Below are 26,026 nucleotides of genomic sequence, written 5' to 3'. Positions count from 1 at the left end.
GTTCCTGCGTCATGGATGACCATTTGACGGTGAATCCATCCGCGTACCGAAGTGACACTTGTACAGCAGACACAAAATATGCCTTAGGGTCCACCATCGAGTAGTATGGAAAGCACTGTTGATTTTTCAAATACTCAATTCTCGGCGGGGCATGCCACCCCAGCCACGTCCAACTCTGCCCCCCCAGCGCGTCTTCGGGGGAACGAATGAAGTGATCTTCGTTCTTCCCAGAGCAAAGCCGACGAAAACTCGCAGTTGCTTCCAATCTTAATTCCACAAAACAAAACAGACTTCCCCAAATGCCGATGGTTGTAATGGGACTGGCATCCCTGAAATGCGCGGAAGACGTCCGCCTCGAAAGAAAGCTCCCGTGTTGCGTAGCTCTCCGCATGTGGAATAGAACCTGGCCGATGTAGAGGATTCCATGCGGTCCCACTCTCTGGGCACAGGTCATCCGGTAGGCCTTCGATATAGCTTTCTCCCTCGTTGCCATTCTCCAGAAGGGCAAAGTGGTCGGTGAAGTACAGTCGCCTCGCCGATAAAGCCGCCTCTTGACAGGTCCAAGCTCTCGTATTCCACTTGGAATTCTTGATTTGTTGCTCGACCCATTCGACGTTGGTGGGCATCCATCTGATGGTATGAGATCCGATTTGGAGAGTGTCAAAGACTTTTCGCGTTGTCTTTCCCACTCCAGGTAAGCCGTAGTCCGGACATCGGCCTGCTGCAGCAACGATCGTGATGCATGACCGGGCATAAATGAGGTTCATGTTGCGGATCTGGTCGTGGGCATCTTTCTCACAATGCTGAGGGATGCAATAACGATCTACCCAAAGGTATTGGAAGCCAAGCGCTACCGCAACGGTCTTCGCGTCTTCGATCACTCGGGGCAGGGATGAGGGAAGTCTGCCATGGGGCTCTAGACCGTCGCTCTTTCCAGAACCCCAAACATAACTCAGAGTGGCGTATTCAACTGCATCGAAAGACCCCACCGACGCAACGCAATCCTCGAGGCCGATAATCTTGTCCGTGAAGCAATCTATAACACTCCACCCGGGAACGTCTTGTCGGAATAACCCTTCCCAGTCTCGACTGCCCTCCATCTTCGGGTGATGTGGGCAAGCTTTTCGCACTACGACAGACTTGATTGACATCAAGTCTGCTGGGAACTTCGGCTGCGGTCGACTGGATGGGATGAACTCAAAGGTGCTATCCTTGCTGGAAAGGTACAGAATAGAAGCCATTCCCGCTTTAAATCCCCTAGTTGGTTGAGAGAACGACAAATCTGATATGCCCGTCTTAAGCTGCGGAACAAGAACTTCATCCTCGATGGGGCTGTGATGATCAAATGTTCGCCTCCGTCGGTAGTGTAGGCAATATACAACATAAGCGTGCGATCCTGTGTATCTGATACGGTTGAAAATGTCGCAACAGCGACAGTCATTGCTCTTGACGTGTTTGACTTCAATGCACACCACCTCTACGATGCCATTATTGCCAAGATGCAGCAGCGCAAATGGAAAATCTGAGTCATCTAGGTTGAGATAGCGCTTGTGGATTTCGGCTAACGGTTTGCCTACCACTGCTTGTGCATCATTGACGAAGGCATCAAAGTCGATGGATGCGCATGCTGAGCAGAGGTTCCCCCCACCCGGGGAAGCGGAGACGGCGCCTTCTGACATAATTGCCGTGTAATGACTGCAATCGAGATAGTGTGGTGATGTTATGAGATTGACGAAAGGTAGTTGTAACTTGGAGCTGGAAAAGACGACCAACAGGCTGCGCACATGAAGTGAGGCTGTTGGATTGCTACCTTGGCCAAGCACCAATCATGTCGCAGGTGAACTTACGCGAAGCCTTCCTCAGCCCATGGGAGCTTTCGATGATGCTCCGCCCCATCATGTCGAAATATTGACTGCTGGAATGGAATATCTCGAAGAATGTATCACCATCATGGGATTTGCCTTGCGGTAGTCGACATGCGAACGGTGTACATCCGAAGACAGCGAAGGCTACCATCATTTATCTAACGGCTCATCCTTGAAAAGAGGTTGATGGGCGCAGCTTAAAGGACGCAATCCAAATCCGAATGCGAACGAGAACTTGTTTGCTCAAGATCCAGCCAACGATTCGAGGGACTAGAGAAGAATGGCCATTGTCGCTTCGCAAACCTGCATGGATGCAACCTTCCCCACCCCGCCCATCCTCCGTGAAGTCCGTCCGCAAGTCAACCAGGGCGGCGGCTCGAGAGCCAGTCTAGGCCCCTGCAGCAGCGTGTTCGATCTGGGATGGGCCGCGGGCGGGAAAGACAACCTCGTTGTGTAGTGCGGCGCAGAGATTTCGCACCGACCAGGTAATTGGAGCTGAACGATCTACGGATACTGTGGAGTTGCAGTTCCAGGGAGGGCCATAGATTGCTTGCCGTCTTGGCGAGGGGTCGAGCCTTTCCTTTCCCTTGGCCTGGTTTGAGAACAATATTGAGAGCAAGCCACAAAGAGCAGGCCAGACCAACGGCCCTTGACGGATCACATTCAGACCTGTCCACCCTCCTTTGGTGTATTGGTAGAGTCAAGTAGTTGACGCATGGGTGGCCTGAGCTGTCATTCCCTCCGTCAGATAAAGCTCCAACGTGCTGGACTTTGGAGTTTCGCCAAGCTCCTGTTTGTGCGCCACGGCCGAGCGTTGGCTGATGGTGAATGACCTGTGCCTCGTACAACTGCAGCCGCAAGTTGCCTCCCTGTTCGTCGCATGATCCAAGTTCAGGCGGAATTTGCCCTCTTAAAGATCCGTCCACTTCCCAAGAGTCATCGTCAACTTCTGATGCTTGAGTACTTGTCTGAGGCGGCGGGGCGATAACAATAGAGGCCGACAGCATCAGACCAAGTCCAGACCGAGACAGAAGCGTCGAAGCGAAAAGCGGTAGCCGTTTTTGACTGCGTACATTATCCAATGACCGCAATGACGGGGCTTTCGACAGCAGACGAGCAGACAAGCGAGATGCTGTTGGCATCTGGTGGAACCGCTAGAACACCGTCTCTAGAAGGGCTCCAAGACAAAGAACACAAGGCTCATGTCTCTATGGGCATCGGACCTGAGACACTTTCTGCGAGCAGACACGAGCTGCCATCTGCTTTTGCGACGCGAGAGGATCATGGCATCCCTGGTCAGGCATGGACCTCAAAAAAGCATTATGTGGCGCCCGACGGCCAACTGGTGCTCCCGCAACACGAAGAACGAGACTCCGGGCTCTCCTCTCAACTTGCAGAAAACACAACAGAACCTGCCCTTGCGCCTTCGAACCAGCAACGATCGATCGACTCAATGACGGACGCGACAGCATCGGTGCCAGCAAAGAAGGAGAAGCCGTCCAGGCTGGATCGGCAGCCCGACGACCCCGCGGCGGCCAAGCCAGACACTAGCGAGTTCGCGGAAAAGAGTCAAGCAGCGCCCGATTTTGCATCTGCCAACCGCAACGCATATGAGGCGAATCAACACCTGCCTCGCGATGCATTCCCTGCGTTGAGGTCGCCTTTGACGCATCCTAATGGCGTCCCGATTTTCCCAGATCTGTCGGCCGAGCAGGAGGTCACAGAATCGTCAGAAGCCACAACGCAAGCCGAAAGCTCCATCGTGGCAGACAGTGACGACATGGCCTCGATTTTCGACGGAACAGAATCGGATGGAGGATACGGAAGCGACAGTGCGACAAACGCCAGTACTTCCGTCACGTCATCAGTTCGAGATTACATGTACGAGAATGGGCGACGCTATCACCGCTTCCGAGAAGGACTGTACAACTTCCCCAACGACGAAGTAGAGCAGGAGCGTGAAGACATGAAGCACGCCATGGTGAAGCTCCTGTGCAATCAAAAGCTTCATTTTGCGCCCATTGGCGAATGGCCGCAGCAAATCCTTGATATCGGGACGGGGACAGGCGCGTGGGCCATTGAGAGTAAGTTGGGAGACTCCATCCTCGCAGTGTTCGTGAAGAGTTCGTAAGATTAACGATGATGCAGTGGGCGACCAGTTTCAGAGTGCAACAGTGCTAGGAGTCGATCTCAGCCCCATTCAACCAGACTGGGTACCGCCAAATGTCAAATTTGAAGTCGATGATGTAGAAAGTTCGTGGTTGTATCCGAGGAACCATTTTGACTATATCCATTCTCGACACACGGTCATGGCCATCAAGAACTGGAGGAATATGTTCCACAGGGCATATGAGTAAGTCGTGAGTCTCCGACTTGTCGATGACAGGCCTAACGTATTGATAGGCATCTGAAGCCTGGCGGCTGGATCGAGTTGCAAGAGATTCATCATTTCCCATCATCGGCATATAACGCCATGCCGCCTTCACACCCAGTGGCACAATATTGGAGTTTCGTAACCCAAGGGCTCACGAGCCTCGGCATCGATTTCAATGCTGCCGCAGGGGATCGGTTGCCCAACATGATGCGCGAGGCTGGGTTCGTCAACGTGACGGAGAAGATTTTCCACGTGCCGCTTGGTACATGGCCGCGAAACAGGGTGCTCAAGACAGTAGGCATGTACTGGAGGACGATTCTCCTCGACGGACTGCAGGCCATTGCTCTCGGCCCGCTGACTAGAGGACTGCTGTGGACACCAGAGCAGATTGAAATGTTTCTCGTCAGCGTGCGGCGGGCGTATCACGATAATGCGGCGTTGATGTACATGCCATTGAGGATCATGTATGCGCAGAAGCCGGCGTATGGGGATTTCCCTAGGTATTTGTAGCGCATTGGGGGAGAGCTCTTAGGTATCAGTCCTAACGCGGGCTTCTGTCTCGAGATGGGCTCTGTGGGGGGCCATTAGCGTTCAGTATTGAGCGAGTGTCTGTTTTGAACTTCTGCAAGCGGAGTGGGTTTGTGCGACATTGACGACTTTGGTGATGGATAAGGTCGGTATGGTCGGTATTACGGACGTATCATGGATGGGTTTCTGCTTGGCGGGGGATGTGAACAGTGACGACGAGAAGGTCGGCTAGAAGGTGCACATGGGTAGCCGCATCGTGGCCGGGTCTTGGCGACAAGAGGCGAGATTGCGAGAGGAGCATAGTTTTCGTGATGGGGTGACATGAGCGAGCGCTAGACAACGAGCTTCTGCGGTGTCTGATGGAAGAGGAATAGGATCAAGGAATGTGGTGCAAGCCATGGCTTGGGAGGAGGAGAATGGAGGGTGGAAGATGGGCGGCATTGGTTGACGGAGCACGTTGCCGTTGCATTGTAAGAAGACGACCAGGGATTTCAGGACGCCATTTTCCAGGCCCGGAACGGCGGGTATCCTATCCTCTCTCGTGCTTTTTTGGCAGGGGGCGATGGATGGAACTTGCATGGAAGCCGTGCCGTCAATGGTTCATTTCTTAGGTTCCTTCCGAAAGAAAAAAAAGAGAGCGAGACACACGCGCACACCAAATGGCAAGAACCACTTAATTCCTGCTGCGGTCGCAGGTTGAGACTCCACCTGACGGTAAGCCTCAAGGTATTAAGAAAGTCCATTGGTCAATTGTTGGTCAGCTCTTTCCACGTTGTTTGATGGAAAGACCGGCTTGTGATGTTGCTGTGCCGCACCTTCCCAACGCTGTCAACTTGTCAAGCCCAATTGGCAAGTGCGCAGGGCAGTGACAGGGCAGTCACGCTTGCCGAGTCACCGGTGTCTTGGAAGCCGTGAGAAGGTGCCCGCCTGCCGCCAGCGTGGTAACGAGGCGGGGTAAGGTACACTATTCGTACCTTAGGTGGAAGGGAAGGGACAGCCCGACTCGACCGAGGTGTCACTGAGGTCGGGTGGTCAGCACTCAGTCTGCCACGCTGCCACCTGCCACGAGACGCCGGACGGCACCCGGGAGGAGTTCCTTCCCTCCATCCCTTTCCTAACCAGGAAACATCCCACACATCCCAGGCCGGCTGCTGCTTGACATCGATCAGCCGGAAACTTGACATCTGACCACGGTAACTATGCGAGAAAATGTGACCAGTCTCTTTCTTGTTTCTTCCTGTCACGTCTATTCCAAACCCACGCCGGTCAATTGACGAACAGGTTCCCAAATCAACGGCACTGCAGAATTCCCCGTCAAACGGCCGGCGGGATTCGTCAACGAATTGATACGACGCTGCCACCGGTCAAACTACCCTACCTCACCTACTTTGTACTCGGTACGGATACTCAACGGCAACCGCCCCTTTTGTCTGCCCTGTCCCATTTGGTATCAATTTACCCTTTCGACTCCCGGCTGGGCCCCTGCCCGTCTCGCTGATCCCACTTCTCAGTCATCAGTCCTCACACGGCCTCGGTCTCGGTCGACATTCCACTTTTGAACCGAGAGCTCATCATGACATTGCCCATAAGGTAATGCCACTCCAGAACTGCTTCGCCGCGGGAGCTTAGGAGCTTAACAGCCATGCAGCTTAGCTTGGGGAAGCTTAGGACCCTGAGCGATCGTTGATGGCTCCGCGCCGGCGCATGGCCTTCGTCCGAACAGACTCTTCTAGCCGCCAGCCACTCCCAAGCTTAAAAAAAAAAAAAAAAAAAAGCCCAAAGATTAAGGACAAGGAGAGACTTGGACGCAAAAGGCACGCAACGCAGACGGCAATCCCAGCCCATGGCGTCGGACCCCAAAGCATGGACCGCCGCTAGCTAATGAGGTGTCGTCGCAATACTGAGCGATTCAGCGCCCATCCCAGTTCCTGTTCCGTCCAAGGCCCACGCTCGGTGAACCAAGAGTTCCATCCTCCCAGTCTTGGGTTCGCTCTTCGCTGTTTCGTTCCATTCGTGTCTGGCTCTCTACCTCAGTGTCCGTATCTACCGTACCTCTCTCTGCCTCTGGTAATCTGGCGCTCTGGGTCCATACCTGGGTACTCCGTACCCATCAACCAATGCTGTCCGTTTTATTAAACTGAGATGTATCCCTCCTTGCCGTCCCCTTGGGTCCCTCTGGTGTTTTGACGAGAGTTATCGACTGTTTCCCCCCAATCTTCTCGGCGTTCACAAACTCATCGCCGCAAACTCACTGCAAACTTGTTTACCAGACAATCTGACCAAACGTCAATTTCCCGTACGTCACAGTAATTGGCGAACGAACTCTCGGTATAGAACCGTCACCGTTTCTTTTGCATGCCAGCTGGCCTTGATTTGTGTCAGTCGAGACCGAGTCCGTGTCCTCGGGTCCCTCTGTGTCACAATCGTTCCGAGCGTCGCCGCAACCCTGTCTGCCACCTCTCTCCGCGAATCTGTCGCCCAACCCATTTCAAAGGATCGTGGGAATCGACCATTGTGTAGTTCCAAGGCATTTGGAAGGTGTGTACAGGTGCCTTCTTACCATCTTCTTTCCCCTCATATCGAATGCATCTCCAAAGCAGCTTCTCGAACACCTTGGCCCTTTCCTTCATATCTTCTTGCCCCGCAAATTCATCGTCTGGCGCATTCCTTCACCATGTACCTGCCTTAGCCCAATCTAGCTCACTCTCAAGCTCGAGCACAGATGGCTAATGAAGGCGGAGTCTGCGATCAACGATGCTTGTGCTCCTGTATCTCAAGCGGGTGAACCGCCCCCTTTCCTGGCGTGTGCGATTCCGTTCACCCATGCTAACTGGAAAAGCACAAAGTCCTCTCGACACCCGCAGACCACCAACGTCTCTGTTCTGACTGCCATCGCAAAGATGAACAAGTTCAAGTTTAGCAACTGGCTGGGTACCAGCCCGTCACCCACCGCCGCAGAGGTTGAGCAGAAGAAGCAAAACCGACGATCATTCACCCCATTCATAACTCGATCTACCGCCAAACCTAGGGACGAGGTCCCCAATGGAGCGCCGATTTCGAAGCCCGCGCCTGTCGCCCCAGAAAAGCCTGCGTATACGCCGTCGAGGTTAACGGAGCTTGCAAAGAAGATTGCGTCCGAGACAGAGAAGCTGGAGAGGTATATGCAAGAGAACAATTTGCCAATGCCTACCTTGGACCCCAACGGCCCCGGCGACTTTCCAAAACTTCCCGAGGACATCCAAAAGAGCCGTATGGAGATTATCTTTGCGACTAGAGAGCTCGAAGCATTGGCCCACGGCCCGAGAGAGGACGTCCGGTGGAAGACGTGGAGTGTGAGTAGAGAAGCCGAGAGACTACTAAGAGTCGCAAGCTGATTAGTTGGCAGTATCAAGACAGTTTGAGTCTCCAGCTTGTCAACCACTTTGGCATCGGTAAGTGCAGAAATGCAGAGCCGGAAGGTTTCTCCGCCTCACACCAGACTAACACTTCACAGCCAAGCTTGTACCCATCGACGGCACCATCACACTAGCAGAGCTTCAGACCAAGACCTCACTGGATCCCGTCAACCTTGCCCGCGTGCTGCGTCACGTCATGACAAACCGCATCTTCCGCGAACCATCCCATGGTGTCATTGCGCACACCGCAGCATCGCGTCTCCTGGCCGAAGACCAAGCCCTTCAGGACTGGGTGGGCTACAACCTCGAGGACAACTTCCCGGCATCAGCGCACGTTCTGCAGGCTCTCAAGGCCTACCCAGAAGCCACGTCCCTCACGCGGACCGGCTTCAACTTTGCATTCGACACCGTAGACAAGGAACCAATGTTTGTCACCTTTGGCAAGGACCCTCCTCGAGCCAAGCGATTCGGCGGCGCCATGCTCAGTTTGACGGGCGGAGAGGGCTACGAAGTCAGGCATCTCGTCGACTCGTACGATTTCGAAGAGATTGACGCCAGAGGAGGGACCATGGTCGACATTGGCGGCAGCCATGGGTTCGTGTCGATTGACCTGGCCAAGAAGTGGAAGAATATGAAGTTTGTGGTGCAGGACCTTCCCAAGGCTGTGGATTCGGCGCCAAGCCCGTTGTGCGACGACGCTCAGGTTGCAGAGCGCGTTCAGCTCATGGCGCACGACTTTTTCAAGGAGCAGACTGTCAAGGATGCCGATGGTGAGTTCTTTGTCTCGATCTTTTCCAGGATTTCGTTGTGGGGAACACCCAAGACTAATTGAACCGCACAAACAGTCTACTTCTTCCGCTGGATCATGCACAACTACTCGACGCCCTACGCAATCTCCATCCTCAAGAACCTCGTCCCTGCACTGAAACCCGGCGCCAGGGTGGTCATCAAGGACCACTGCCTACGCGAGGCCGGACAAGAGACGCCCTGGGACGAGCGCATCATCCGCAGCATGGACATGGTGATGCTGGCGGTGCTCAACGCGCAGGAGCGCAACGAGGACGAGTACCGCGAGCTCTTCAAGGCCGCCGACGAGCGGTTCGTGTTCAAGGGCGTGATGAGGCCTAGGGGCTGCAGGATGAGCATTATCGAAGCAGTGTGGGATCCCGAGGCGGAGAGCGAGGGTGAGGGCGAAGGTGGTAGGATTGAGGCGGACGCCCAGACGGACGCTGGGTCTGCTGATTCTGCTGTTGTTGTGGAGGTGAAGTAGTGGTTGCGTTTGCGATGAGATACAATGCAGTGTCTCCCTTACCTTGGATGCGCGGGCCTCCTGTGTGCGATCCCCAGTTAGTTTGTTAGATTGTTTGTTTTAGATCTTCTGTTCTGTTACAGAGATCCCCGAGATGGGGTTCCCGATGTGATAGATCTCGGGGATCTAGTCATAATGCCTGCACAAACACAAACAAAAAGCAAGATGCAAGATCTTTGTCTTCGCAGGAGTGTTTGTGTTGTATCGTGTTGTTTGTCAGATCGGACCCCACATCGTGGATCTGGTTTGGTTGGAATGAAATGCCCCGCCGCGTCTACCTACATGAACTGTTTGTTGCGGGTTCTTGTCATCAATCAGCGTTGGCCTGCTGGCGAAATGGCATCGCGTCACATTTCGGCTTTTCTCTTAGTCATACTGTGAAGATTGTAGGTTCGATCCCTACGTAGGTCGCACGAAATTTATTTTTTGCATTTGCTGCATTTCATCATGGGCAATTTTTTTTTTCGGTGAGGACAGCAACTTGGATACGTTTGTTGCAAGTTTGGTGTACATCTAATTGAAGTCTTGGGGCAACGTCCGATCTCGTCGAACGCAAATTAAACTTAGACTCAACTCGATTGGAATTGGAGTTCGCCAGGAACCCTAGAGTACTAAACCACCACCACGCATCCTCACTGCTACGCCTTCCAATACTTCCCCAACATCTCCCTCGCAACTCGCAGTCAAAGGCTTAATCTCAGGACACGCCTCATTCAACGACCCCTTTCCACCCTCAACCCTCCCCAACCCAGTCGCCATCCACAGCTCAAAAATCGACAGGAACCACTGTAATCTCTCCTTTGGAAACTGCGCATACGACGCCTGGTGGCCGGGTAACTCTGAAACCTCGGACCTCTTCAACTTCTCCACGTCGTCGTAGACCACATCAAACTTTGCACCCTTGGTTTCCTCGGCCAGCGTAACGAATTCGTTAAAGGTGAGTTCATCGCCCACGATGCGGAGTTCGTGGTCCGCGGGCCAGGTGGGGAGGTCTAGTGCTGCAACGACGTAGCGCGCCACATCAAAGGTGTAGGTGAATGTCACGGGGGTGTTGCCGTCGCCTGGGATCGCCGCGGCGGCGTGGGCGATGTCGAGGACGAGGGTGCTGTGCGGGTGGTGCGATTGGAGGGTTGCGGGGGCAAAGTATTCTAGGAAGGTGCCGTTGTGGACGGCGGCGTATTCGAGGGAGGTGAAGTAGTGTTCTAGGGGCGGGAGGAGGGCGACGCCGCTGTGGTGGTGGTGTTAGTTTATCATTGCTTGACGAGGAAGAGAGCAAATTGTTTGAGGGATGAGCTTACTCCTCGGGGTACCGCATCGCAAACGAGCTGGGGATGAACCGCTTTGTCGCGGACGAGAGGTCCGCCGCCTTGATGAGATTTAACTGCGACGTTGCGAGAGATGTGGCGGTGATGCCGAACGCGCTGATGACGGTGTGGATGTCATTCTCTTCGAGGAACGTCTTGAGGGCGTCGACGTTGGCGTAGTCTACCTCGAACGTCGGTGCCAGGGGAGTTTCCTCTGGATTCGGCGCCTTGCGGGAGAGGATGAAGGCTTGGTGTTTTGTCTGGGTGGATAGGACTTCGATGAGGGTGCGGCCTACGGCGCCTGTGCCGCCTGCGATTGCGACGTTGACCATTGTTGCGAGGTTTGGTTGGGTTTAGATGGGTAGATGGACTTGGGGAGCTGTTGTGAGGTGTTCGGGGGCCGTTGGTGATGTTGGGACTTATATCTCGAGAGAGTGCCTCGATCTTCATACCGGTGACATTATCATGGCATGATTTGAATGTGTAAGTCAGTGATCTACTCACGGTGTTAACGGACGTAAAGCACGTTTAAACGAAGTTTGCTGACATTTTGCCAGAAAATCATCGGTCATAGGCCGTCTAAGACATCCCGTTGGACGGGTTGACTCCATTTCCTCGGCGGCCGCGGACAGCTTCGGATATACGTACTCTCAGTCTCACGAGCGGCGATGATGGGCAGGTTATTTCCTCCGGTTGGTTCCTTGCTGTGAGCCGAGTCCGGGTCCGGTCTGACGGAATTGTGGAGTTTCTTGCTTCGCCGAAAACCTGCCTATTCTGGGTGCGGGCGGACGGGATGTGGGTGAGGTGGACTTGGAGCAGTCGACTTGTCACACTACGAACTCTGGGGACGGCGAGGCGTGTGTTCGAAGGCATGACGATGATGGAGTCTTGGAGTTTTGAAGAATATTGGAAGGCTTCCGGGACGGAAAATGTCACGGAGTGTGGTCAGTCAAAGGCATGGTTCCTCATCATGGTGAAACGCAATGGTTCATTTTCTCAGATATAAAGGCAGGCCCCCAGAACCAAGACCTGACCCTCACCGGCCAGGCTCTGGCTCCGAGAGCCCGCAAACACGCAAACACGCAAACACCCCCCTTCCCCTTCCCCTTGCCCCTTTCCTCCCCTCCTCCCCCTCCCCCCATCTCCCCCCATCTCCCATCTCCCAACAACGGCATCGCGCAGACACCTCCCCGACCGACGATACCTAGCCAGCTTTAACAGCTGGTAGGCATCGTCGGCGGTGGTGTCTGAAGGGAATAGGCCAAGGCCCGGGAAGAGAAGGCCATGGCGGTGGTGGTGTGGTGCCTCTCAAAGGGCAAGGCGCTCATTGACGGCGGTGGCGGCGATCTCCCAGAAGACTCTCTCCATCCGACCACCATCCTCCAAGTCCTCCGGGTCGAAGATCTCGTCGGGATCGAAGGGCTTGAGAAGGTATGGACCGTGGTCCTTGTCCGTGTTGCGATGGAAGATGATCCGAACCGTGAGAACGCCCTCGTCGTCCACGTACTCCGGCTCCTTGGGAGCCACCTCGTCCGAGCTGGCGTCGTCCGACTTGCCATCCGACTCGCCATCCGACTCGGCCAACTCGGGATCAGCAGTGGTCTGATGCGACTCCTTCAGCTTGCGATACTCGATACGGAGGGTCTCTCTGGCCAGCTCAGCGCCGTCTTTGCTGTCGTAGTCGACGAAGACGCGGTCGGTGTCGACGTTGTAGTTGACGACGTAGCTGTTGCAACCGCTTTTCCATTCATCTTCGACGCCACGGAAGATGGCGGTAATCTGATCGACGTTGGGGTACTTGAGCTCGTCCAACTTGATTGTGGCGACGGGCTCCTTGTCGAGTGCGTTGAATTGCTGAATCGGGTACTCATAATCGGACCAGGCGCTAAAGTCTTCTATGACGATGCGTGCCATCTTGATCTGAATATTGATATCGTATCCAAGGTCTGGTGAGACGTATCCGGGAGCGAAGGCAGGGTCGGGGATGTCGGTCTTGCAGCCCAGCGAAATCTCATCTGTGCGAGGGTTTATATAAACGCAATCGACATGAGGGATCAATTGGACCGCCTCGGTAAAGAAGAGGTCGCACATGTCCTCCGGGCGCAAGACTGCTGGATCGTAGACGATCGGATCATTCGGGTTCTTGTCGATTCGGATGTAGGCGTGGAGAAATGCCTGAAGGGACTCCTTGTTGACGCGGGCGAAGGCAGGGTAGCCAGGGCGGCGCGCGTTTGCGTCCGCGTTCGGACCGATACCGACGAGCTGGCCTGAAGACTCGGCGACCATCTCCTAGATGGCCGAACGAACTGCGAGCGGGAGGCGACGGAAGCTGGTAGGGCTGGGGGTGGTGTCGGACAAGGCGTCAGCCGAGGGGGAAGACATTATCTCGATGACGGCATCGGAAGCGTGGTTGGCGGCGGCAACGTTCGAGGAGCTGTCGACTGAAGGAGAAGACATGATCTCAATGGCAGCGTGAGAAGTGTTGTCGGTGATGACGATGTCGGACGAGTTATCATCGGAGGGAGAAGACATGACCGAGATGACAGCGTCTGCGAGATTGTCGGCGGTGGCCATGTTGGACGCGTTTTCAGTCAAGGGAGAGGAGGTAATCTCAATGACAGTCTCAGAGGGATTGTCTGCAGGAACGACGTTGGACGAGGTACCAACCGCGGGGGAAGACACGGTCTCCATGACTGCGTCGGCAGGTTGATCAGCGGCAACAACGGTAGGCGAGTTGTCAATCGAGGGAGAGGACATAGTCTCAATTACAGTGTCGAGGAGGTTGTCGGTAGGGGGGTCGTTGGACGAAGGGGAGCTTTGATGAGCCATCGTCGGTTGTTTGGTAGATTGTGTCGATGAAAGCTCTTCGTGTCCTTGAGGTGTAGGAAGGGAGAGATTTTGTGGAAAGAAGGGAACCCATGAGTAGGTCTAAATAGATATTCCGAGGGATGTCACATGATCAATGGGCTTGCTTAGTCGTTATAGCCTTCGTCTGGTGTTGAGAGAGGTGCTTTAAAGCGGGAACTAATATCATCGTGAGTTTGGACGGACTGCTTTGTTGTGATCTGCTCTTGGCCGTGATGAGACGGTTGCTTACTGATGAGGTTGGCAGGTGGGATGGTTTCTCGTCTGGCGTTCAGACGATTGCTTTCAGCCTGCTTCATACCTTCAGACGTGGAGGTGTTCAGACGAGTGACATCGATACTGCTTTCGGCCATACCTAGACAGAGTTGTTCTCGACTCAATCTCGCCCCTATTCAGACGAATGCTTCGTCTGACAATAGCTTCAGCCCAGGTTCATACCTGATATGAAGTTGTCAGCTCTGGAAGGGGCAGTCATCTTCGCAACGATTCCTTTCAAGGCATGTCAGATTCTTGTGAACTCGACAAAGGATCTCCAAAGACAAACTTGTAAGGGAGAATTATGTCAATCAGGTCAAGCACCGACAATGAGAACGCAAACAAACCAGGAAATCCTCGAAGTCTTTCAACTTTTCGACATTTCGCAATCTTTGAAAGAGCATTCCCTCTCTGCCAATTTTCTTGTGGTCTTATAGATAAAGTAGGTAGTCCATGCATCTAGCATCGGAAGTCAATGATTGCAGAACACCGGTGGAAGGGCAGCAATGTTGATGATGTGAGACGAGGGAGCCGGTTGAAAGGCAAAGTGCAATGCCATATCTAAATCAAGTTAGTAAGCGGGACGGATTTCCCGTCGGCCACAAATCGAATCGAGAACCTGAGTCGACACTCGAAGACATGTGAGCCGGAAGAGAAGCAATACCTACAAGCCCGCGTTGGACGAGACTCTAATCATTCCCTGTGCAGAGAGAACTTCAAACTCTGCTCCGAAGCCTTGGGGTACCAGGCAGCTGAGTATACCTGAAGCTTTTCAGTTCAGCCATCGAAGGGAAGTTGAGATCACTTGCGCCGAAATATTATAACGAATGGGAGGATGAGGCGACCTCAAGGTCATTGTGGGGGAAAGTCGAGTCATTGCACAGACACATGTGAGTAACATATGTTTGCGTGACCACGAGGTCACGAATGACGCCGGAGGATCCATATCAGAATCGATTCAATCGAAAGAAGAATCGTTTTTTAGACGCTGACCTTGGACATGCTCGATAGAAGTAATGTGAAGGCTTATCCACCACAGCGCTGACTTTAAAAGGCCCTTGTGTACACGCACGTCTCGCTTCCTAAAAGACTGGAAGCGTCCGAGAAGGCGTTCCCAATATCAACCACCAGCTAACTTTCGTCCAGACGCCCCGAGGATGTAATCCACAGAAATTTTCCAAGCGCGGTGCATCAAAGGAAGCCCATCGACGGGGAACTAGTCGTCAGTGACCCAATCGAGATTGCTGTCGCGTAGGATGTCGATGCGGATACAGCAACTCTCATTCGCGTCGACCCTAAAACAATCATGAGGGGTAAACTCGTTTGGCCGTATACCTCCAAAGTACTCGCCAGGTAGAATCGCGTCGCGATGACAGTAAAGCTTGTTGGTCGGCAATATGTAGCGAAGATGGACTCCCGTACCACGCAGCGAGAGTGTTTTCAGACCTAGGTTTGTGGGTATTGGAATGCAAATCAGAGACACCAGGTAGATGACCTCGAGGCATGGGAATTGAAGTCGATAATTCCCCAGTCTGTGAACGCTCGTACCGAGAATGAGCGGTGTCAATATCAGGATTGAGGTAAACATGGTCTTTGATGAGCCAATCGAAGGAGCTTCTGTTATGAGGCATGCCCGTAACTTCGCTGATGAGCCGAATGTATATGCTCAAGAAGAATTTGCGGCTTTCTCGATGAACGGCGGACATGACGGGCAGACGGCTTCTTCGGGCAAGCCAGTCTAGCCTGGGACATATGGCCACGAGCCGGCCTTCGAGAGTCTTGCGCCATACCAGGTGTCTTATTTCCAATGGTAAAAGGCTGAAAAGTTCGAATTTGCCGACTTCGGACATGATTGACCGTTCTGGGTCTCGTCTTGTGCTATGGTGCGTGATGGTATGGCGATGAAACGAATGACAATACGATTAGAGTGGTATGTTGGGAAGAAGAATAGCACTGGAAGATGCTGACGACTAGATTGATGAAGCAGAATGTGGGCACCACCCTGCTTTCTCGTTGCTCTTTCCAGCCATTCGCTTCTATTAGAGGTGCCTGTCTACTTGTGGAGATGCTGCCTTCTCATATTCGTGGAGCTGTGTATCGCCGCTTCCGTCGATACGAATGACCACTTGCCATTCGAGTCGTCGGCACTAGATACCTCTCCTTTTCAAGTCGCCCTTTCTAATTCGAGGCCACTTTGAATGAAAGACCAACCGAGTGATGAGGACGAGCGACTGAAGACCAAATGAGCTTCCAGTAGAGAGATCCGAGTATCTAATAATGCCTTGGCTTCATTCTCATTGCGCGTCTATTTAACTGAGATGTGATGATGCGCTCCCCAATTTCCATAACCTGATCTCCATAACTCTCAGATCCATAACTCCCAGAACGCCCGTGAAATTTGAATACCCATCTTTCGCAAAGAACCTCATTCTAAAACCCAAATAACTCCTTTCTCTATACCGGACAACTGCAGACAAACCGTGTCAAGCACCACCATCGCGTCCCATCTTAGGACCAACGTTGACCCGCTTGCCGTACTTTCTCTTCTTCGGCTGAGGCTCCAGTTCGTCTTCATCGTCGTTGTTGGTGTCTCTGACCCCGTCGCCTTCATCAGAGGCCTTGCGCTTTCGCGCAGCTGCGTTCTCCGCTTCCTTCTTCACAGCTTCACGGCGCTCCTTAGCCTTGATCGACGTGTTGTGTTTGCCTTCGTAGTAAAAACGGGCAAGGGTCTCGAAGCGTTGACCTGGTTCGATGATGCTTTTGTCACTTGGCCAATTGTATCTGCGTTGGATACTAGACTCGGGAATTGAATGTTCAACAAGAAACTCGTTGTCGAGCCACGGCATAACGTCTCCGTGCAGATTGAGGTCCCGAAGCAAGGATTTTGGGTCCCAAAGACGCTGGACTTCATGATCCCAAGCCGAGCCAGTGGTTCGGAATCTTAAGATCGTGTTATTCTGAAATCCTCGCAGCTCGTACAGAGTGGCGATGCGGATGGCCTTTTCTCTGCTGTCGGTTGCCGAGAGGAACGGACTCAAATATCGACAGCGCCAGCGATGATGTCTGCGCAAGTGAATGTGTAAGAATATTGGATCGGTTCCTCGGCCCAATCTGGCCTTGATTCCTCCGCAAGGTTGATCGCCATGAATCGTCCTCCACAGGTACTCTGGACGTTTCTCAGCATCAACAGTCGAAACACTTTCATCGATTGAAAGCAGCGCTGTGCCGTTGACGCAACCACTGTTGCGAGAATGCTTCATGACGTGCAGAAATCCAGGAAACTGGTCCTTGAGAACTTGCACGTACTCTGGCAGTGCCCGAAGGACCCATGGGACGTTGTTTGTAGTGTGCTTGGTAAGCCAAGCCTTGACTTCCGAAGATCCGTTGTCTGCAATCTTCTCGATTGTACGCTCGTAGCGAGCCACCAAAACTTCCTTGGCTGGGACGTACTCCATTATCGGGGAGCAAGGAAGCTACTTGAAACTTGTATGTGTGAATTCCAAGCGAATGATTGCAATGTCGATGCTGCCAATGAGTGATATATGACTGTGTAAATTTGTAGAAAGAGTAGCATAGAAAGGTTGATGTATTCGGAAGAGATCTCTGTGTCGAGAAGCTGAAGATGGCCTCTTAAATTGAGCCGTGGGTAAGGGGAAGACGCCAAGTGGAATGAGAAAGGAGGAAGGAAGCCATTTGAAATGGCAGGAGAGGTAAATGAGAAAAAGCATTACCCTTCAATACGCTCCTTCTCCATCGTATTCACGTTCAAAACATTCGTTTTACCTGCAGGAAAGACCATACCGGATTAGACCATGATGTTCCCTTCGTGGCTTGAGTGACTTTGGTGATCTTGGTGATCTTGATGACCTTGGCGACAATTTTTCCTGGTGACCTTGGTGACTTTTCCCTGGATGCGGAATAGCGCATACTGACGAGCATATGAATGTTGCATCGACGAATGACCAATCGTGGTTCAGCATGATAATTATTTTCCGAATATCAAGACGCGCCGTTATTCAGAGGCAGAGAGAGAGCTTTCACGCCCTAGTCAATCTGCCGGGGTTCAGCTGAGTAGTAACAATTATTCGGCTTCGTTCTCCTTTGGCGCGCATCGTCCCTCGCGTGGATTGAAGCGTACCTAGACGTTTTTGATAGAGCAGGTACTCTACTCGCCCTAGAAGACCGGTGATCTGAAAGGCAACGACTGAGACTGCTGTTATCTTCGAGGGATCGGCGGTGAAACTAGTGATGAGCTTCGGTGGCAGGGCCCTCATTGTCAGCAGCAGAAACTCAAGGCGTAGCTCACATGAGGTTCGGCGAAGGCAATATGATCGGATTCATCTTTGCAGAGCTGTTCTTGGGAGCTTGGGTCGTCTCCCACCTCAAGAGTTCACAAACGTGCGGCAATGAACACTATTGAAATCCCTTCTGAGTCTTGTATTTCTCATGTCCTATGACATGAACCTAACACTCAAGATATCTAGGCAAACGCCGAACGGCTCTCATCCCATTCAGGTCTCAAAGACTTGCTGTCGAAGCTCATATCGAAGCTAGAAGTGTGAACATAATCCGCCTGCCACTCAACATTCAGCGCAACACCCTCCGCAGCCTGACTCCAGACTGTCACGGCAATGGTGTTGTCTCCGTTGTAGTTGAGAATACCATTCGGGACAGGGAACTGAACCTGGTTGCCGATGTAAGGGTTGAAGCGACCGTACTGGTATCCGTTGACGAACAGAAGTGCGCGAAGGCGGTTAGTCTGGTCAGCTGCAGCCGTGAGGCGGAACGAGATAGAGACATCGAGGCCAGCGGGGACGTCGAGAGGTACAACGGTGCGGAAGATGCGAATCCCGGCGTCGGGAACGGAAAGGGATCCGTTGGCAGCGTCGAAGGACTCCCAGTCGGCGTCGGGGTAGCCGGGGAGATGGGCTCCAACACGCTCGGCGTACAGACCTCCTTCATTGATGGGACCGCGAACGGGGTCAATAAGGTCGTTGCGGCCAGCGGTACCGGCAATCTTCCACTCGGAGAACTTGTAGTTCGCGGCGTCGGGGCCGAGAAGGGTCGCGTTGGTGATACCGCGGGGTGCGAGAGCTGCCTCACGCAGGTCGTGGCCCGAGTTATCCATGATGACGACCAGGACGTTGTCGCCGGTCTTGGAGAGGGTGGCATTCGCAAAGGAGAACTCGCTGGCGTCGGCTCCGAGGTAGGAGAGACCGAGGTAGGAGCCGACGTATTCGGAGTTGAGCCAGACGGAGTAGCCGAACGCTAGACCGCCGGTGACGTTGAGGAAGACACCGGTCGGGGCGGATTCAGAGGTCGGGAAGGTTGCGCGGTAGATGTGGTTTCCGACGTGGATATCGTACTCGTCTACGTAGAGGACGGGGTTGTTGGAGGCGGGCTTGACGGTGTTGGAAGTGTTCACCTTGTTGGCGGCTGGATCCTTGTTAGATTGTTTTCCTCTGAAGTTATGAAACAAGACGCATTAGACATTACTTACCAACCCAGCTGTCAGAGGTGGCTTCGTAATCGGTAGCGATCTCAGGCAAGCTGTCGTGAACCTTCCAGGGGCCAAGTGCAGGGACCTCAAACTTGGCAGGGCCCTCGATCTTGGCGGTGAAGACGTTGCCTTCTCTCGAAAGGAGCTCAAGCTTCTTGCCGTTCCAGGTGATGCCGCAGATGGACTCGGAGGCAAATACGGTGATGGTGGTCTCCTGATCGGCATCTCCAGAGAGTGCCAAGCTGCGGCCGGTCTCGTTGAAGGCGGCGTGACGGACGAGGTAAGGGCCCTGAACGAAGACTACACCAATTTGTCAGTGAACATGTATCAGATGCGTCAATAAACAAACTCACCAGTCTTGTTAGCAGGCGCAAAGGGGTCGTTGTCAAGCACAGGAACCCAGAAGAGGTACGCGGCGGTGCGGTCAAGAAGGACGGCGCGGGATCCATCTCCAAGATCAACGAGCGTGATTCCCTTCTTTTGCGTGTATGCAATGGTGACGTTGCTCTCGCCGGGGTAGACGTTGAAGTCGCCAACGTTGCCGTCACCGACCAGCTTGGCAGAGTTGACACCAGTGACTGTGAACTCGCCGGCCTCGCCCTCGGGAAGCCAAAGAGCAATGACCTCTTGGCCGTCGAGAATGGTGTAGCTAAGAACCTCGGCGGTGGAGTAGAGGAGCGTCTTCTCGCCGAAAGAGAAGTCGGTGACGAGGATCTTGGCTTGGTGGCCGTTGATGGCGATCGAACTGCCGTGCTGGGGGATGGTGACTTGTGCCAAGTCAGCTTTGGATCCGCAGAAGATGATGTCAAGTATAGGGAAGGCTTACGGGCACCCTGAGAGGTGTTGACAGAGAGCTTGAAAGCCTCGTTGGTGTTGGAAGGGGAGTAGGCGTGACGGGCAACGTAGAAAGCTGCGTTGTTGTCGACATTGCGGAGCTCGGACACGGTGATGGCTGAGTTGGTGGTGTAGCCGGTACCCTGGACAAGATTAGCATCTCGAATGCCTGGGATCACTGCTTCACTTACGTTTCCAACTCTCTCGGTCTTTGTCAGATCCTTGGCAACTACTCGAACGTTAGAATCCATGTTGCCACCCGTAAGGGCGAATCCTCTACGAACCTCTAGTGAAGAGAGTCAAAAGCTTCGTCTCATGGAACTTGCTTCCAATGATTCTGTTCTCGGACACCGGAGAAGAGTAGTCGTAACTCGAAGCTGACACGTTCAGTTAGCCTGAGTCAATCTCACACAGGCTGGACGTTAGCGACATGGACTTACCAACGACGGGGCAAGCGAGCCAGCCCCAGTTGGTTCCACCAAACATCATGTAAAGGGAGATTGCGGTAACTCTCTGGTAGATGAGATCGCGGTAGAAGATGTTGGCAAAGTCGGCACCAATGTCGCTGGGGCAGCCGCCCTCGGGTCCGCCCCAGGGGTTGTAGGAACCGCCCTGGAACTCGGGAAGGAAGTTGGGTTGCGACCTGCAAGATGATTAGAATTCTACTTTGAGGGTGTTTAGACTCCGGAAAACTTACGGCGACTGAACTGTGAAGTAGCTGGAGAGAGTTTGTTAGTTTTGACACACGGAAAACATGTAAAAAGGTTTCCTCACGAGTAGTAGTCTTGAGTCAGCTGTAGGTGAAGCGATTAGCAAGAGGACAGTGGTTCTGATGACTCTGAGGTACTCACATAGGGGATGTAAGCTCCGTTCGTGCCGGTGCACTCGCTCAAGTTGCAGCTCCAGCATGAAGGGTAGCTGTCGACACCGACAACATCGACATTTCCAGTAGCATTGGAAAAGTCTTTGGACCAAGAAAAGCCGCGCTGAATTGTGTCAGAAGTTGAAAGACACAATTTCCCTCTCAAGAGTCGCTTACCATGTTGGGGGCGTTGTGGGAGAGGGGCACGTCAATGCCATTCTCCCGGGCGCTGTCCTGGAGAAGCTGCATGTAGTTGGCGATAGGCGGGTTCAGGGTTCTCTTCGCAATGTCCTTCCACTGCCCGTTGAGCTCATTCTCGATCTATGTTTCCGCTTAGCACATGCGCTCTCGTGAGTCCTTGGGAATTATCGCGTACCTGGAACATGATGACGTTTCCGCCGTTGGTGATCAGATGGGGCTTGATAACCTTGGAAATCTCCGACCAGAAGGGAGTCCATGCCGCAGTGTATCTCTCGTCGTCGTTTCTCAGATCGCCGTAGGCTCCAGTGGTGGCCCAGAGAGGGAAGCCGCCGGCATTGGTCTCAGCGTTGACATAGGGTCCAGGTCTGATGATGAGGTAAATGCCGAGTTCCTTTGCCACGGTCATGATGGAGGTGAAGTTATGGGCGCCGGTCTCAAAGTCCAAGACACCGGGCGTGGGGTTGTGGTAGCCCCAGTGGTTGTAAATGGAGAAGGCATTGAAGCTGTCATCTGTATGTCAGCCACGAGAAAACTCATCTACTGCAGAGATTGTATCTTACCCAGCCGCCTTGACCTTTTCGAGGAGATCTCGCCAAAGTTCGGGACTTGAAGATATGTCAGTAAGCTCAGCACGGCGCAAATTGAGTCGAGTTGGATCACGAACACAGGAATACGCCAGTAGTGGAACTATAATTGTTAGCGCGAGGGTCTCAACATGCGATACTGGGAGGGAGGTAGTTGCCATACCTCGCCAGAGAAGACGAAGAGTCTCTCTCCGTTCACAATGTAGCTGTGGTGATCCCTGCGTGGAGCTCAGTCAGTATCAAAGCCACTATTCCACTTGTCAACGAAGCAAGGAATCGTACCATTGAACGACCTCATTGAGACCGTTGTCGTGAATCGGCCAGTCAACATCTTGAGCCAAAGCGCTCTGCGTGCCGCAAAGCGACGCGGCAAGCCAAAAAAGGCCGCCGGCTTTCAGACCAAACCTCATCGTGGCGTTTCCTTTCGACTATTGCTGAAACTTGACAGATGCAACACGATAGCCGAAACAAAAAAGTGAAAGAGCCAACAGCCAATTGAAGAAACCGCGCGCGCAAGGAAGCCATCGCGTCTCTTCTTTAAAGGCATCCTACTCTACCTTGCTTGCCCACCGGCCCCCCCCCCGGTCCCATCCGGTGTGTACCCCGGCACAGCGTAGCATCCGGACAAACGTGCTCGGTGTTGATCGAACCGACAACTGCGGGGAATCATGAGGGGGGACCGGGGGCAAAGACTGGAGAAGATGATTTTGACGATCCAACACCCCGGCCGCAACCCCCGCGATTCCTGTAGCCGCAGCAATCACTGACCCAAGGCGCCTGGGATTGTGAGCCTGATGTCATTCATCGCTTGGAGACTTTGCAGTAGCGTCTTGAATTTTTCGACGAGCCAAACTTAAGCGATCTTTTCACCGACGGGCATGGCTCCCGTTGTGCGCTGGACTGGACGACTGGCTTCGTCTAGCGTGCTCTCGTGAGAGTGCTGTGCCTTGGCAGCCAACACGGCCGGATATTACGTCGCAACATCATGGGCCGATGGCCACTTTTTGTGTCAATTCGGTAGGATCCGATCATCCGAGGCATAGGTAGGACAGAAGCAGAAACATGCTTAAAGGTGCCTACGTAACATCAAAAAACTGACCGATCTTTCAATGAGGAGTAGGTAGGCACGCGGTGACAATAAATGATGGCCGCTTTTTTGGTGTAGGGGAAGTCTAAACCCCGGCCATCATATCTTACCACCGCGTGGTAGGTTAGCAGTGAACGTCTGAATTTCTCAAGTTGTTGGGTTCCAGTTCGGGCCGATCTGCCTTGCGCAACATGCCGGACGAACACTCATCCATGATTCAGTCCATGTTTGTTTTTAGCAAGACAATACATTTGACTTTGGCTGATTCCGGTGGGATTTCATTTGCCCACGAGTTGTCCACTGCGCGTTGGTCCGAACGGTTCATGCAGTCATCTCGCATTACTCCAATGCATTAGTGGCACAATAGCCCACAGAGTCTTGGGTCGGCCGACGCTGCATTCCTCTGGTCTCCAAATAACATCACGCAAGAACCCCTTATCTTGGAGATCTCGTGCGGAGATTTGGGGTGGTCTTGTCTCCATCTACAAGAAGTAGTGTCCGAGTTGCCGACTTGGTGCAGCCTTAGTTTCCTTGAATTCAAATACTCTAAACATTTAGTAGCATGCATAATCAAGCGGATGATTCGTTCGAGGAAAGATTGCGGTTGCAATTGAGTGCCTATGAGAGTTGCAGCAAAACTTGTTCATTTCCTAAAGCCCACCTCAACGTAGCCACTCTCTTCACACTATCCACCTTCCCCCTTCTTACTCAAGTTCGACAAGAAGAGAAAAAGAACTCTAACACGCAGGAGTTGCAACTGCATATACAGTCCTGCACCCAATCTTGTTACATACATCAGCCTCACCACACTCAAAGTCGACGGATGTAGTTGAGAGAACAGGGCAGCCGCAGGATCTCGTGATGTACGAAGTAGTAGTGCATTGAGCAACGAAGCAGCTCTTGCAGATGGTACCAGTAGAGGTGATCTTGGGGCAGCTGAGAGATGAGCAAGGCGCCGTGGTCGTCTTCGTGATGATCTGAGTGACGAGTGCGGTGGTGGTTGAGACTTCTCGCAGCGTCGTCGGGCTCGTCACGACAGCAGTCGCCGTCGTGGTGGCGGTCATAGTGGTTTCTCGAATCTCTGTCCTTGTGACGGTCACGGTTTTGGCCCGGTCTATCGTTGACGGAGTCAGCGTGATGACTTGACTCGAAGCTCCCCTGCATCAGTCAGTCAACAGAGTCCTCAACTTGTTGTAGTTGGTACATATGGAATCTAACCAAGCCCCAAAGCTAAGAATTATACTGAAGAGGTGGAGCGGATGCATCTTTCATATCTGGCTCTTCAGTACAAGAGGTGGGCGAAGATGTCAACGCTAGATTTGGGAGCTCAGCGCAGGCTATGCGAGGGGAGTTCCGGGTTTCGAAAAGGTAATGACGGCAGATTGGTCTGGCTTGAAGGCTTTGTCTTTCTTATAGTTGTAAGTATCTCAAGAGAGTCGGGCGGAGGCGTCACAAACATGCTTCCTTCCGACCTACACCATGTTATCTTAGGTGTACAGGGTGTTTACCATACTTATCCGGCTGTAGACTGTTTGAACATACAACGCAACCTTGATTGACTTGAGCCATGAGCCGAGCTGAAAAACGGCAGCCTGTAGGATAGAACGCCTGAAATTAAGCCCGTAGCCGAGTGTGAGTTTGTTTCCAGCCGATACTGCTGCATGGCGGCTGAAGCTGGTAGTACTCTCACGAGCGCGGATGCAACACCACAGATCCAATCAGAGCTGTCATCCGAAACCAAACCTGCCGCATCTGGCAACTCGGAAGCAAGGGGCGGTGCGTGCAGGTCGCCTCATCAAACCCCTTTCTCCTGCGTTGGGCTCTGTTAGTAAGCTTCATCAGACGAACTGTTGGGCCATCCCAACTGTGATTTGTACGAGCATACCAATATTTGTTTACACGTTCAAAATGGCCACTTCATCTCTATTTTCCCTTACCGTACGACAAATGTGAGCTTGAAGCTGTGTAGTAATGGCGCGATATTTGGAAGAGCAGTTCACGAACTTTCCTCGCAAAGCACTTCGTTTCAGAATACAACTATATTTCAATTGCTATTTGTGGTATATAAATGGCCGACTCAAATTCGGCCGGCGCTTGGCCTGCCTAGCACCTCCAGGAGGTGATCTTGTCCTCGTACTCGACGGTACGAGGGTCCTCGGGGAGAGCGACGGCCAGGTTGTAGTTGTAAGAAGAGGTGAGACCGCGGTCATCGCCCTTGTTGTCGCAGCCCTTGTACCTTTGGTGCATTGTTAGTATGTTTGATATGACAAGTCGAACTCATTAGAAACCAAGATACTTACAGGTAGAACTGGCACTTGCCGCCGGTGTTGGTGGAGAGGGAAGAGACCTGGTTGTTGAAGCGGTCGCTGACCGCGGTGGAGTTGGCGTCCTGGAAGTTGAAGTAAGAGACTTCACATGCGAGTCAGCATTCCGTTCATCTCATCACAATCGTAGAGTCAAGCACTTACCACAGTATCCGGGGCTGGCACCGAAGACGAGGCAGTCACCGCGGAAACCCTGCTTCTGTCAGTATTGCTTCACAACCAGTCAAGTAATCTCTTAGAGCCGCCTTACAGCATCGGTGCACTGAAGCACAAAGATGATATTGGGGTTGGTCTCGTTGCGGTTGGGGTCGGGCTCGCCGTCCTGGCGGGTCTGGAGCTGCTTCGGGGACAAGACCTCGCTGCTGAGGAACTTCTCGTAGGCGGCGGAGTTGACAATGTCTTTGCCGATCTTGATGTTGAGGTCGGAGCCGGTGTTGCGCTGCACAAGGGGCTTGCTGACGACGGCAGCAGTGACGGCGTTGGCCGCGAGAACGAGGGTGGTGAAGCTCTTCATTTTGGATGGAGTTTGTGGGTTGTTGGAAGCGAACGTGTGTAGTTTGTTAAAAGGAATGAACTTGTTAGAGCGATCGACGACTTGTGTTGGCTACGGAGGATTCTCATTTACGACTCTGGGAGGCCGAAGTGAAGTGAGCCGGCTTATTTATCTTCACATACAACATGACCGGATGTCCCGCAGTAGCCAAGAGACAAAGTTTCGATCATAATAACCGCATACAAC

At 53.0% G+C, this 26,026-nt stretch overlaps 10 protein-coding genes and 1 non-coding gene across 11 annotated transcripts; 3 read left to right on the top strand and 8 right to left on the bottom strand.

The window, feature by feature from the left end:
• Nucleotides 1-488: 488 nt before the first annotated feature.
• BDP81DRAFT_292702 (heterokaryon incompatibility) lies at nt 489-965 on the bottom strand (the record flags this gene model as incomplete). The annotated part of the gene is made up of 1 exon (XM_060583078.1): nt 489-965. A coding segment is annotated over one exon (477 nt), but the record flags the coding sequence as incomplete, so codon positions are not given.
• Nucleotides 966-3,318: 2,353 nt separating this feature from the next.
• Nucleotides 3,319-4,749, top strand: BDP81DRAFT_307160 (methyltransferase; the record flags this gene model as incomplete). Its single annotated transcript, XM_060583339.1, has 3 exons — nt 3,319-3,949; nt 4,014-4,218; nt 4,269-4,749. 3 exons carry the CDS (start codon nt 3,319-3,321, stop codon nt 4,747-4,749), a joined length of 1,317 nt encoding a protein of 438 aa, XP_060451888.1.
• A 2,918-nt stretch (nt 4,750-7,667) lies between these two features.
• BDP81DRAFT_306787 (O-methyltransferase) lies at nt 7,668-9,432 on the top strand (the record flags this gene model as incomplete). The annotated part of the gene is made up of 4 exons (XM_060583308.1): nt 7,668-8,099; nt 8,153-8,198; nt 8,261-8,932; nt 9,008-9,432. 4 exons carry the CDS (start codon nt 7,668-7,670, stop codon nt 9,430-9,432), a joined length of 1,575 nt encoding a protein of 524 aa, XP_060451887.1.
• Nucleotides 9,433-9,793: 361 nt separating this feature from the next.
• Nucleotides 9,794-9,882, top strand: BDP81DRAFT_t22. The gene has a single exon. It is a non-coding gene; the product is annotated as a tRNA-Arg (tRNA).
• A 192-nt stretch (nt 9,883-10,074) lies between these two features.
• On the bottom strand, nt 10,075-11,107 carry BDP81DRAFT_305723 (uncharacterized protein; the record flags this gene model as incomplete). Its single annotated transcript, XM_060583198.1, has 2 exons — nt 10,075-10,699; nt 10,770-11,107. The coding sequence occupies 2 exons, from the start codon at nt 11,105-11,107 to the stop codon at nt 10,075-10,077; spliced, it is 963 nt and encodes a 320-aa protein (XP_060451886.1).
• Nucleotides 11,108-11,920: 813 nt separating this feature from the next.
• On the bottom strand, nt 11,921-14,232 carry BDP81DRAFT_467303 (uncharacterized protein). The gene is made up of 4 exons (XM_060594451.1): nt 14,079-14,232; nt 13,873-13,995; nt 13,083-13,648; nt 11,921-13,037 (listed from the first exon to the last, which is right to left on the bottom strand). The coding sequence occupies exons 1-4, from the start codon at nt 14,113-14,115 to the stop codon at nt 12,084-12,086; spliced, it is 1,680 nt and encodes a 559-aa protein (XP_060451885.1). The 5' UTR covers nt 14,116-14,232; the 3' UTR covers nt 11,921-12,083.
• A 1,225-nt stretch (nt 14,233-15,457) lies between these two features.
• BDP81DRAFT_295206 (uncharacterized protein) lies at nt 15,458-15,736 on the bottom strand (the record flags this gene model as incomplete). Its single annotated transcript, XM_060583093.1, has 1 exon — nt 15,458-15,736. A coding segment is annotated over one exon (279 nt), but the record flags the coding sequence as incomplete, so codon positions are not given.
• Nucleotides 15,737-16,378: 642 nt separating this feature from the next.
• Nucleotides 16,379-17,429, bottom strand: BDP81DRAFT_486939 (uncharacterized protein; the record flags this gene model as incomplete). Its single annotated transcript, XM_060595213.1, has 1 exon — nt 16,379-17,429. Exon 1 carries the CDS (start codon nt 17,348-17,350, stop codon nt 16,379-16,381), a length of 972 nt encoding a protein of 323 aa, XP_060451883.1. The 5' UTR covers nt 17,351-17,429.
• Nucleotides 17,430-18,311: 882 nt separating this feature from the next.
• On the bottom strand, nt 18,312-22,350 carry BDP81DRAFT_413555 (family 35 glycosyl hydrolase). The gene is made up of 16 exons (XM_060589296.1): nt 22,159-22,350; nt 22,040-22,094; nt 21,957-21,979; nt 21,853-21,897; nt 21,468-21,795; nt 21,269-21,412; nt 21,081-21,215; nt 21,004-21,023; nt 20,927-20,947; nt 20,670-20,872; nt 20,514-20,606; nt 20,421-20,458; nt 20,222-20,372; nt 19,749-20,162; nt 19,396-19,695; nt 18,312-19,331 (listed from the first exon to the last, which is right to left on the bottom strand). The coding sequence occupies exons 1-16, from the start codon at nt 22,284-22,286 to the stop codon at nt 18,376-18,378; spliced, it is 3,054 nt and encodes a 1,017-aa protein (XP_060451882.1). The 5' UTR covers nt 22,287-22,350; the 3' UTR covers nt 18,312-18,375.
• A 1,350-nt stretch (nt 22,351-23,700) lies between these two features.
• Nucleotides 23,701-24,108, bottom strand: BDP81DRAFT_486937 (uncharacterized protein; the record flags this gene model as incomplete). The annotated part of the gene is made up of 1 exon (XM_060595212.1): nt 23,701-24,108. A coding segment is annotated over one exon (408 nt), but the record flags the coding sequence as incomplete, so codon positions are not given.
• A 958-nt stretch (nt 24,109-25,066) lies between these two features.
• BDP81DRAFT_486936 (uncharacterized protein) lies at nt 25,067-25,801 on the bottom strand (the record flags this gene model as incomplete). The annotated part of the gene is made up of 4 exons (XM_060595211.1): nt 25,067-25,199; nt 25,264-25,372; nt 25,432-25,480; nt 25,538-25,801. The coding sequence occupies 4 exons, from the start codon at nt 25,799-25,801 to the stop codon at nt 25,067-25,069; spliced, it is 555 nt and encodes a 184-aa protein (XP_060451880.1).
• Nucleotides 25,802-26,026: the final 225 nt, after the last annotated feature.

This window comes from Colletotrichum phormii (genome assembly GCF_030913505.1).
Source record: "Colletotrichum phormii strain CBS 102054 chromosome Unknown BDP81scaffold_1, whole genome shotgun sequence".
In the NCBI taxonomy this organism is placed as follows: Eukaryota; Fungi; Ascomycota; class Sordariomycetes; order Glomerellales; family Glomerellaceae; genus Colletotrichum; species Colletotrichum phormii.
The sequence above is the reverse complement of the archived record's forward strand: the minus strand, read 5'-3'. Positions and strand labels throughout refer to the sequence as shown.